General features: G+C 33.5%; 1 protein-coding gene and 1 long non-coding RNA gene across 2 annotated transcripts in view; both read left to right on the top strand.

The window, feature by feature from the left end:
* Positions 1 to 24: 24 nt before the first annotated feature.
* Positions 25 to 1,487, top strand: LOC133666862 (uncharacterized). Its single transcript, XR_009831621.1, has 2 exons — positions 25 to 963; positions 1,146 to 1,487. It is a non-coding gene; the product is annotated as an uncharacterized LOC133666862 (long non-coding RNA).
* Positions 1,488 to 3,541: 2,054 nt separating this feature from the next.
* Positions 3,542 to 11,983, top strand: part of LOC107994803 (proton-coupled amino acid transporter-like protein pathetic) — a 35,787-nt gene continuing 27,345 nt past the window's right edge. The window contains exon 1 of the mRNA XM_062080947.1: positions 3,542 to 4,926. Within this exon, the coding sequence (XP_061936931.1) occupies positions 4,873 to 4,926 (54 nt within the window). The 5' untranslated portion in view covers positions 3,542 to 4,872. The remainder of the gene's footprint in view (positions 4,927 to 11,983) is intronic.

The following is an 11,983-nucleotide window of genomic DNA, read 5'->3' as shown; positions in this document are numbered from 1 at the left end:
GACTGATAGATATTTATGCAAAATTTGAAAATTCACAAAAAAATTAAAAATATGGAATAAGATAATTTAAGATACACTACGTTATATTAGAAAAATGAAATAAATCTTTACTTAAGCTCGATTTCTTTGCTCATATTCAGAAATATTTGATTTTGGACAAACATCCGCAGTTTATTCATTAAATACAAAAGTATTATTTCTTTATAAACATTATGTCACCACCGATGCACCAGTTTCAAACTTCGATATCGAAACCGCATCGAGGCCACAAAAACATTGATCTCTAAAAAAAGCGAAGCACGCGTCTCGGCGTTAAAAATAATCTTTGTTTGTCTCGTTCGCAGATTAAATTCGCAAAACCTAGACGATCAAGTGTATATAAAAAAAAAAAATTAAAAAATTAATTATATAATAATCGCATGGTTACACAACTCCTTATTATACTGCTCGATAATTTTAATGCGCCAATCGGATTGAGGCACATCGACAGCTGATTCGGTAATTGACATAGGTGAAAGAGACGTCTGCGGCAATTTATTCGAAAAGAGGAGTCAACGATTCCCTTAACCCCGATCACAAATTGGGCAAATGGATATCAACCAATTTATACGATGATCGAACGAATAACCAAAGTTCACAATTTGTTCTTTCGTTTCTAATTACAGATTCGACCTGTGCCCGCATTATATTTATTATTAGGCGACGAGAGACGCGCGAGCATACGACTTCGATTACGCGAACGTTAAACCGAGGAGGTTGAACGACTCGATTCGAATAAATGTAATTAAGGATCGTGTCGACCGGTTTCGATTTTAATTTTTTATTTGACGAACGCCAGTTGAACGGACGCCGGATTCTCTAGGATTCCATCGCGAGAAATCTCGTCGCGAAGAAACGGAAACGAGATTATTACGCGGGAACGTTTAACGCAAGAATATCTATTGATCCGATCTGATGAGTATCGTACGTATTTCTTATGCAAGTTATTGGTTGCGAAGGAAAATTGGAACGTATATTTATTGCACTTTCTACACATCGTCCACTTTTTGTATTGATCTTTGCAATAATCTTTTTTGCAACTTCGCAAAATTATTTTTAATTTTTTCATGAAAGATAAAAATGTATTTCAATGTTTTCCTCGTAAGTTTCAGACTATATATTCCGACAAAAGAACGAAAAGATACATCGTCATACGATGTAACACGTTTATCGATATTGTTAACAAAAGCTGCTTATTACGCGTAAAACGATATTGCGTGCATTCCAAAATGACATAGACATCAGTGTCAAAGTGATGGATGTAGGAAAGGCAAAATGAAAAAAACAAGAAAAAAAAAAAAAAAAAGAAGAAAGAAAAAAAAGAAAATAATTGAGATGCGACATTTTAATCTGCGCATATTTCGACGGCAAGGTGTCAACGATGTTATTAACCCTGATCCCTGAGAGAATGTAATAGGCTCGAAATAAATAACGATGAGATCATAAAATTGTCTAATCTTGACTGCTGACACGTGCACATATGATTATTTCTGTGATGTCAATGAAACGGGAAGTGGAAAATATGCAAAATTGCGTGATTCACCTATCACGATGGGAATACTTATTTGTTGAAGAACCAAGTTTAAGTTATGACAGGAAAATCCCGATTATACTTTATTTCGTTCAAAATAAATTAGACCGGTTGGTATGAATTTCAATAAAAATCATTTAAACCGATTTTATGATTTTATCCGGAAGTAGGATCTCTCAAATCACATTTAAATGGAGAGATCCATCTGTGGATCTCCAAATATGCGATAAGTTGAATTTTTTCACGTTTGCCAAGAAAAGATTCATTTTTTTGTATTATATGATTATTCTTATTATTTTTTGTATTATATTATTCGTTAATAATAGTTATAAATATATCTATATAGATTTAATAATGATAGTTTGCAAAAATAATTATGGATTTTGTCTAAATATTAGAAAATTAATAATTCTTCTTTATATTTTGTGATGAAATTAGAGATTTTTAAGAAAACAATATTTAAAGAATAATGATATATATCTGAAATCAAAATTTAAAGATAATAAATTTCGTAAAAAAAGTATTAAGATTAAAAGTATATTCTTTATAAGTTATAATCAATATTTTCTTTTAATATTTAATAATGGCAATTCATATAAAAATATTTTGAGTAATATATATTTGAATACTTCGAAATCGTATTTCATATTTAAATATTATCCATCATGTTAAAAATAACGCATCATAATGATAATCTTACATTGATTAAATCAATAAATAAAAATAAGTATTGTTTATTTCAAAATCGCTAATTATATAAGTAAAATATATTTTTTTTAAAAACTATTAGAAATTTAATTACACGCTAAATTAAAATTATTGATCGTTACATAAATAATAAAATTTTTAAATCAATGACTTACGTCATAAAAGTATCAAAGGAACCAGTGACTTTTAATCCATTTATATCTTAAAATAGTATCTACATTCTATATTTATTGTTTGGACAAAGAATGAATGAACATATTATATATATTTCGTAATTCTTGATTCGGTTTCAAACAAGGAAAATATTTCTCTCGTTTTACATTTAAGAATGAGAAGAGAGTGAAATAAATTACAGTTACCTTGAAATTTCAGAATCAATAATCCATGATTCTGCGCTTTTAACATGTATTGTATGATTTCCAGTTTTTTTATTCATTTTGCTTCGGATAATTTATCACGTGAAATAATCTAAACGAGCACGAGATTTGAGGAGCACGAAAATACAATTGATACGGCTATTAAATTGTAAAATGAGATATAACATATGTTGATTTAAAGTCAATTTTATTTATAGCGTCTTTATTCCTAATAAATGTTGCAATAAAATTGTCGTACAATTATTTTCCTTACTGGAGTTTATACATGTACGAAATATATATATATATATTCATAGATTAATTCAACAAATTTTTTTATGATAAATCTTTTTCTCATAAAAAAAAGAGCATAAAAATTTAATTATTAAAATTTCTATTCGATTAATTCTAGCAAACATATATAACGTTCTTGAAAAAAAAATATATATATATATACAGTAGGCAGAATATGTATTTGACAAAATTTCACTTTAATTTACCTATATAAATATTTATCGTCGCATCGTTCGAAACACCGTTTCCCTCCTTTGGCAAGAGTTAAAAGCAAATAGATCGATTCACATTTCACCGCGTGTTCTTTGGTTTACTTCCAGATCCAGACATGCAGGGATTTTGCGTTGTAATTGATTTCATGTCGGTTTACTAACCTTTCTACTCGTCTAACTATCGATCGACTCCGATAGGTCACGCACAAAATTATGGATTACAAGAGAGAGGGAAAAAAAAGATATTTGAATTTCGTAGGAAGCGTTACGGCGCCAGATGCGCGATCTGTCGGCATCGATATCGTTAACCTTGATCCTGTGGTGGCGTGGGCATCGGCCGATGCAAGACGATTACAAAGCCCAATAGGTGGATAATGATGTAGAAACGCGTTCGACGTAAATGGATTTGGCATGTGCGATGGGAGTGGCGAATGGTTTCGCAGACGAAAAAGGAGACGGGTGAAAGAAAAAGAGGTGAAAACGAGCGAGTGGAGGGGATTAAAACTTAGATATGTGAGGAAGGGAGGAAATAGTTTGGTTAGGCGATGTTACGCGACGAAGAAAGAGAAGAGTGGAGCGAAGAAGATGAAAAAGAATACAACGCGACGAGGACGATGGAAGTGGTGGCAACGAAGCTGTCCCTAACGATGGTGGTGGTAGTTTAACGTTGTTGGTAGAGGTGGCGAACATCGTCCGAGAACCCAGAGAAGTGAGCATTGACCGTGATCAGGAGGGTGCAGTGGGGTTCGAGGTTGCGTGTGCACAATGGTGGGGGAGAAGCATAGTTATAGCGAGTGGAGTTTAGCCGTTAGGTCGTTCAGTGGTTCGTGGTTGTACGCGTGTATGTACGCGTGTGCACGTATAAGAATTGCACGCATGTGTCGGCGACGAGGAAAGGGACGAAGGAGGTACTGCCGGCGAAGAGTGGGAGAAAGAGGCGACGGAATCGCGCGCTACGGCGGCCTCCCACGTCGCGGATCGTCATTCCTAGCCGAGTCTTTTCCACGCTCGCGACGTTTCTCCAGCCTTAGAGACTTGACTGATCCTTTATATTTCGCCTTCATGCACGCTTGTCCGGAAACGACACGGTCCTCCACGTCGTAACAGCGTGCCCTCGCTGGCTCTTGGTGGTGTCGGTATATTTCAAAAACTTCCAAACATCGATATACACCGATTTTCGGTTTTCCTGTTATATATACACGCTATATATATTTCCTATATACACTATTTACCCCCTCTCCTTTGCTGGTGGAAACTTCACCTATTCATATCTTTCTATCTCCCACCCTTGGAGATCCCTTTAGCCTAGTCACACATCCCCCGAGAGCAGCCGAGAGGAAACATAGGCGAGGAGAAAGCGTAGAAGAAAGTCGGCAAAGAGAGAAAGAGGATCAGTGTGAGCACGTCCGTTGACGGTGTTGATTCGCAAATAGTTGAAAGTAAAACGATTCGTTGGTTCCTGCTAGGCTGTGTAGTACACGCGGTTCTCCTAGGATATATACAACGACACGCTGCTCACTATTTGTGTATGTGTCAGTCTGTCTGCACGCGTGTTGATACGAGGACGACGGGGTTTCGTTCAGACGGCCAAAAGTGAATTGAACGATTCAGAGCAGATAGCCAGCACAAGATAAAGTAGCTCTTTTTCAGAGCGAGAATAAATACGCACAGAGGCTTGCCAGAGGCTTTTTTTTTTTTAATATACGATCGAACGTGAGTTTTTAACGTGAGGATGTCGCACAAGATGCTGAGCCAAGGAGTGTCGGTTCACGGGGGCAACTCACAGGTGAGTTTTTCTATAATTATCGCGTTATTTTTATCTTATTATTTACTTACGATATTTCTGTTTTTCACTTTTCTCTTGCTCAATTTTTCAATGATCGACCACCGATCGTTTCAACTGTTCGTCGAGTTGGCTTCGAAACGGCGCGATTGTCTCTATGACGAATGCCACGCGTTGCGTAACGATGTCCCATTAAAAATTCGCAGCGAAACGCTGACGAAACAGGTTTATCGGTGGATTAACGGTTATATCGTCGAATAGGAGCGGACATCTGATCGCGTGAGAATTAATTAAATCTCGACGGAAATCTCGGCCGCACGCACGCGTATAAATATATTCGAAATATCACGCAGCGATTATCGGAACAGAATTTCGAATTTACATACGAAAATTCATAAAACGATCGATTTGAAATTTCAATATGTAAATAAACGTAATTTAGATAAATTATACTTAATTTATGAAACATTTATAATTTACAATCGTGATAAATGAACGAGTCAGTATCAGACCTATTCATATTTTTCATGGAATTGTAATTGGTTATGAAAACAATATTTTTTTGCTGAATCATATACACAAATATAATTAATAATTGGTTTATTTTTCAAAAATAAAAGATTTTAATACTTTTATTATTACATCTTAAAAAAATTACATCTTAAATGTTTCAAAATAATTCATCATTTTGTCTTATAAACCTCTTTTTTGGAATGTTGAATAAAGATTACTAGTAATTCGTCGAATATATTTAGATCCAAGAAAAAAAAAAATTAATATGCAAATAGACTAATTTCACATGTTTTATGATTGAATATTCGGCGAGCATCGTGTCGAATTTACATATATAAATGCAAAGAAGTCAAGTATACAACCGCCACGTGGTCTTTTTTTCCCTCCATTGCGCTAGTTCTACGAATTAGAGCACCAAACTGTTCCTATCGCAGAACATATGAAGAGTTGACTCAGCAATCAGTCATTTTCAACCTGAATTAAGAGTCACGTGGAATTGATAAAAGAAGGTCAAAACGCAAAAGTCATTGCGAAAAAGTACATTTTTCGATGCGCATTTTTTTTCATATTATCTGTACATATTGTTCTTTCCAATTTCCTTGAAATTTTCCCTCACGTTCCTTTCTGTTTATTTATTTTTTTCTCGTACGTGATTTTCCATGATTACCCAATAATAATCAGATCAGCGTATAGGATTCATGAATGTTTGAAATTGGATGGAATTATTGGAAAATAAAGATGATTCCGTTTTCGCAATGAAAGATGTGAGATCTCTATTTTTTATTTCAAAGATTAAGACGAGTTTTATAGTGTTATAGCGTCGAATCGTGTTAAAATGGAATAAATTCGTCATCGGTAAAAAAAAAAAAGAATGAAAGAAAAAGAAGCAATTATACTGGAAATTTGAAGGAATGAGAAACACTCATCATAATTAAGATCGTATTACAGAATTAGCTTGTATATTAACGGTGACCTAAAAGAAATTCATTCGCAGTAATGGCGTGAAGAAAATTGTTTAAGAACAATATATTATTATACATCAGTTTATATCTTATTTTTTTCTTCTAAATTCAATGCAAATAAATATCTCTTATTATTTTTTACTTATTCTTAATTGTACAAGCATAATGAAATCTTCCAAATTTGGTGAAACTCTTACTATTCATATTACACGCTCATACTCTGAAATTGATCTTCAAAAAAATTAATTTTGCAATTACAAATATATTCTGAGATAATGAAAAATCCAAGTATGTTATTGCTGCATCTATTATTATAACTTGATATGAATTAGACAAAGATAGAATAAAAATTTAATATCGTAAATATTTTTTGCAATGGTAATACGATAGTACGATAAATATTTCCATTTCTTCGTAAAATTTACTTTCGCAATGTTCCGTTAATCAGTTCACCTAAGTCATTGAATAGGCAGAAAATAAATATTATTTCGTAATATATATATATATATATACATATATAAATACGTGTGTATGTGTGTAAATCAAGCATTTTTCAATAATATCCTCGATAAGAATTTCTGGACGTTATCATAAAATTATCGAGTATCTGCATTATTTTTTATCGCATTATCGCCTGCGTCCAGTTCATGCGATGCGATACTTCAAAGATTCATGATATTCACATAGTCATTCAGTTGATATCGACGATCGATAAACCTGACCTTAGGAAAGAAACTCATTGCACAGATTATTTCAAAAATAAAAACGAAAAAAGAATTATAAAACTTGAAGATAGAAAAGAAAATATGATAAAATATTTGTTCTCGAAATTACTATTATTAGCAATCGAAATTTATACGTATCATAAAAATGTCGATGGAAAGATTAACTCGGTCATAACTTCGGTGAAATTATCATTACCTTTGTTATCTTTTAATAATTTTGATATGAAAGTCGTCAGCGGAATCTTTCCTTGTTAAATATAACAATTGAATCAGAGATAAGGTTTAATTAATCACTTCTTTGAACTGACAAAGATATAAACAAGAGGATGCTTAATGTAGGTAACCATATGTTTACCTACGTAAAGATTGCAACGTGTATTATCGAGACTAAGAATCATAAAAAAAAAAAAGTCGAGACGAATTGAAATTGATATTCCCCGCCGCTGTGTTTACTTTCTAATCTCGCCGATTCAGCATCCTTTTGCCGCCGTCGTTCTGCATTTTTGCCGCGCAAGCGTGTCTGAATATTCTGAGATCTAATCGTTTATCTAGATTGCGAGGCGCCAAGAGTTGTGCGCAATCGCAAGAAGTAGCGCGCACGTTTATTCGTATCCGATCGCGGTATTTTTTCTTCGTCTCTAATATATTGTATTTAATGAAGTTTGATATTTTTTTCGTATTTTCAAGGAAAGGAATTGTAAATGCATTTTACTTTCTATCGTGAATTTATTTCCTTTGCGGTTATAAAATCAATTTTATTTATTTCGCGATTCTTCGAGGTTATTAAAATTATAATTGAATTTATAATTTTTCACTTAATATATACCGATCGTAAATTATTCGAATTGTTTATCGTTAAAATGGCATACAAAATGAAACGATATTTTCAGAAAGATATCCATCTTCCTTTTAAGTTTAATAAAAATTATATTAATTATTGGACGATTTGTCATATTGGAAAAAAATAAAATAATAATCAGATAAGAAATTCTTTCTACTAATAAACGGACAACTTGCCTTTTTGAAATCTTATCTATTTTTTAGCACTGACTTTTTTTCCATTCATTAAAAAGTCGATTCATTCGTTTCTAAAACGAAGATAATGTGTGAATCCTGTTCGACGGCTGAATTCATGCGTTCGAAGCCGCATAAGAGGATCTCGTTTAATTTTTTCAACGGGCGAACAAGTTTTTCGGAGGGTCGGGTTCGCACAGCCAGAAAGAAGTCCATCCCAACAGATATTTCCGGCAAACGACCTTGCCCGACTATCGCCGCCAACAGACCAGAGCCCCGTTACGGAATCTCAATATGCTCGAATTACACGTGAAAAACGAGATGTACAGATGTATTTATTTCACATAAACTCGCGGCATAACGAAATTCATTCGATTCATTTCATGTTCAATCGACAAAAGCGATAGTAGAAAATCACACGAAGGCGGGGGGAAAAAAAAGTAGTAAGAGTCGAAGCGATGAATTTATGATCAAAGTGAAAAAAATTTGAAGAAATTTATGATGTATTATGTTTCGGTATGATATCATTCGCGTCGCTGAGTCCAAAGGGAAATTTTTCGAACATATATCTACAAGAAATGTGTGATGAATACCTGAATGTTCTCCAATTTCTCTTTCGAATATCGAGGAAACTTTGTAATAAAAATAAAAATGTTGATAAGTAAGAGATAAGTAAAAGATAAATCTTTCAAAATTTTTAAAAGCTTAGAAAACTTGGAGATTTTTACAAGCATAGAGTTGAGAAATTCTAGAGAAACTAAATTAAAAATACATAATTATAAAATCACAGATTATAAATTATAATACATGGAGATGTATATTTATCTTACTTTAATATTTTAAAGATTAAAAGAGCTTTTAGATTAAAAGCTTAATAAGATAAATGTAAAGAGTATTTATTTTTTCGGGACAACTAGACGTCTTCGTTGTTCTTTAGTGATTTCTAGTTTCTAGTCTGACCCCGATCGATTATCGACGAATGAATAGTTTTCTATGCGACTCGGTTACTGAACGTTGACTTCTTTTGTAAACGCGTTGAACTGTCTGATCGATGAATCGTCGAGTTAGAATATATGATCGAGATTCTTTAATCTGTTTTAAATAATGCCAAATAAATTTTATCCTAGCTCCTCGATAATGGAATTATTTTATCTATAAGTAGAAAGATATAGAAATGGAGAAATTGTTAATCCAATATTTTAAAGTAGATTATTTATAAAAAATACCTGGAAAAATAATGATGACGTGATAATAGTAATTATAAAAGCAATTATATACCTCTGATAAGTGAAAAAAATTGCAAGTTTTATTATCATTGTTTAAAGGATTAATTGTTACGATATGAGATTTAATGAAAAATTACATTCTTCAAACAGTGATAAAATAAATATTTTTTATGTAATACGTTTAACACGTTGGTGGATATAATCATTTATATCATGGAAATTTTTTACAGTGCTTGTCGGTTTTTCTTCTTATTTTAGACGATTTTGTAATTTATTTAAACAATTGAACGAGATAATTCCGATAAGAATTATTTAATTTAAACGAGCTTCCGAGAATCTCGGTTATTGCACGAATATTAGCATATCGTCATTCGTTTGTCATTATGTTCATTTAATTTTAAACAAATTAAAGAATTTCCGTCAATAATTCCAAATTAAGAAATAACCACTAATAAATAACGTGATTAGCAATCTTTGTGTGCATATTTTTAACACAAATAGAAAATTACAAATATATCTATACGAAGGAAAATTTCAATTTCTTCCGGTAGGAATAAACTTTTGAATCAGAATTATATCACAAGTTATATATCACAAGATATATCTAACTTCTAAAACATTAACAATTCTAAAACCTTAAAACGAAAGAAGTTAAAAAATAAATATCAAGGAAACCACCAAAACCTCAATTTATAATAAAATTGATAAAAAACTTTTTACAGTAGAAAAAATAACGTTATAAACTTCACTTATTTATTTCCAAGTATTCCTCGAATAATTCAAACGCCAACGAAAATGCTAAATGCTGATTGTATTCAAAAAAAAAAAAAAGAAATCCCCTACAACAATGTACTCCATTTCAAATTCAAAACATTCATCAAGCACACAAGGGGAGAAAATCAGCTACTGCGCAAAAAGAATTCGCCGCTAAACAGAGAGCATCCACCGGTTACGTTTCCCCATGTAACGTGGGATTGCCAAGCCTGTGCCGGAACAAAGGGGCTGGGTGGGAAGAAAGATTTCTCCTGCAAAGGATTTCGGAGAAACCTGCGCTCGTGTAAAAGAGCCTTTCAGCGGACTCTCACTATGCTCCATCCATCCGTGTTCCCTCGTTATTCACGCGAAACATTCGTCTCTCCGCTCCGACCATCCTCCTATCTCGCATAAACTTGCGAAAAAAAAAAGAAAAAGTAACGAGGAAAGAGCATTAAAAGAGAGGAAAGAAGGGGGGGATTCATGAACGATGAGAATTGCTGGGCCTTCGACCCTTTTGTTTCGTAACAGAAAACTAGTTTGCCGAGCGTGGCAGAACCCGATCCTCGAAATTGAACGAGTTTCGGCCAATTGGTGACCGACAATGACGCGTGCTTGGAAGTCATGGCGACCACAATATGCGCGCGGCTACGTCATGGAAATTTCCTCGTCGTCGGACACCTTTCCTCCCCACCCATCTCCCTTTCGCGTTCTTTCTTGCTCTCTCTTTCTTTCTCTCTCCTTCCCCTCCCCACTCTCCTTCCCTCTCTATCGCTTGGTGCTCCTTCATCGCTATTCCTAACCTCAACGTCCTCCATCGATTCCCACCTTTCCGTTCCATTCCGGAACGGCCTTTTCCCTTCCTTTTTTTTTCCTATTTCGAAACAACTCGACGACTTTTTTTTTCTTTTTTCTTACCAACCGTGTTCCGACCGGTAATGGATCGGTCAACCGCGTGTTTCCCGCGTGTCCATCTTCCGGGAATTTAATTATCATGTGAATGGACACCGCCGACATCGATTTTCCATTGATCCAAGATGCTTCGAGCGGAACGTCCTTGCCTCCGACAAACTTCCTGTAAACTCGGCGTAAAACTTGAAGGAAATTGAATTCGCGAAGGGAAAGGAGGATTTTAGAGGCGGAATAATGATACGTTGGATTAACCGTGGCTGATAAATAGATTAATTAACGGAACTATCCGCGGCGGCGGCGGCAGGTTCCTGTTATGAAATTAATGGAGTCATTTGTTACGGTATACAATTTCGATCGTTCAATGCAGTTCTTGAAACAGTTAACTTGTATCCTTTCTCGAGTTTTTTTTCTTCTTTTTTTATTTTTTTTTTATTCCGATACATCGATTTTTATAATTAACGATTTCTCGAAGAACGTGAAAAATAATTGTTTAATTTATTTATTTTTTTTTTCGAAAAATAAAAATATATTTGTTTACGATAATATATATATGTTTACATTCTTTTAAATTTTTATGTTGAAGTGGAAATTTGTATTGTATTTCATGTAGAAGGGTTTCGTTCAGAAGTACCTTATTTTCGAATGGAGTTGCCTACTCGTTCTTCGGATTTCATTGGGTTCAATAATAAAATCCAGAAAGTGCTTTATTTTTCTTTTGTTCAATGTTCACATTTCATTATCCGTCTGGTTCTCAATACACTTTCTATTATATTAATAACTTAAAAAAATGACGGATGTAGACAACAAACATTAAATCGATGTTGAGGAATTTTTTTCACTTTTGAAAAGTCGGTCAAGTGCATACTTACATACTTGTATGTGTATTTAGCTTATTCGAAGTATCTGGTTCAATGATTACTTATTGTGTCCATGACTTCGATTAAATTTTTTGTAA

The sequence above is a fragment of the Apis cerana genome, linkage group LG1 (genome assembly GCF_029169275.1).
Source record: "Apis cerana isolate GH-2021 linkage group LG1, AcerK_1.0, whole genome shotgun sequence".
In the NCBI taxonomy this organism is placed as follows: domain Eukaryota; kingdom Metazoa; phylum Arthropoda; class Insecta; order Hymenoptera; family Apidae; genus Apis; species Apis cerana.
Note: the sequence above shows the minus strand (reverse complement) of the source record. Positions and strands in the feature narration are given on the sequence as shown.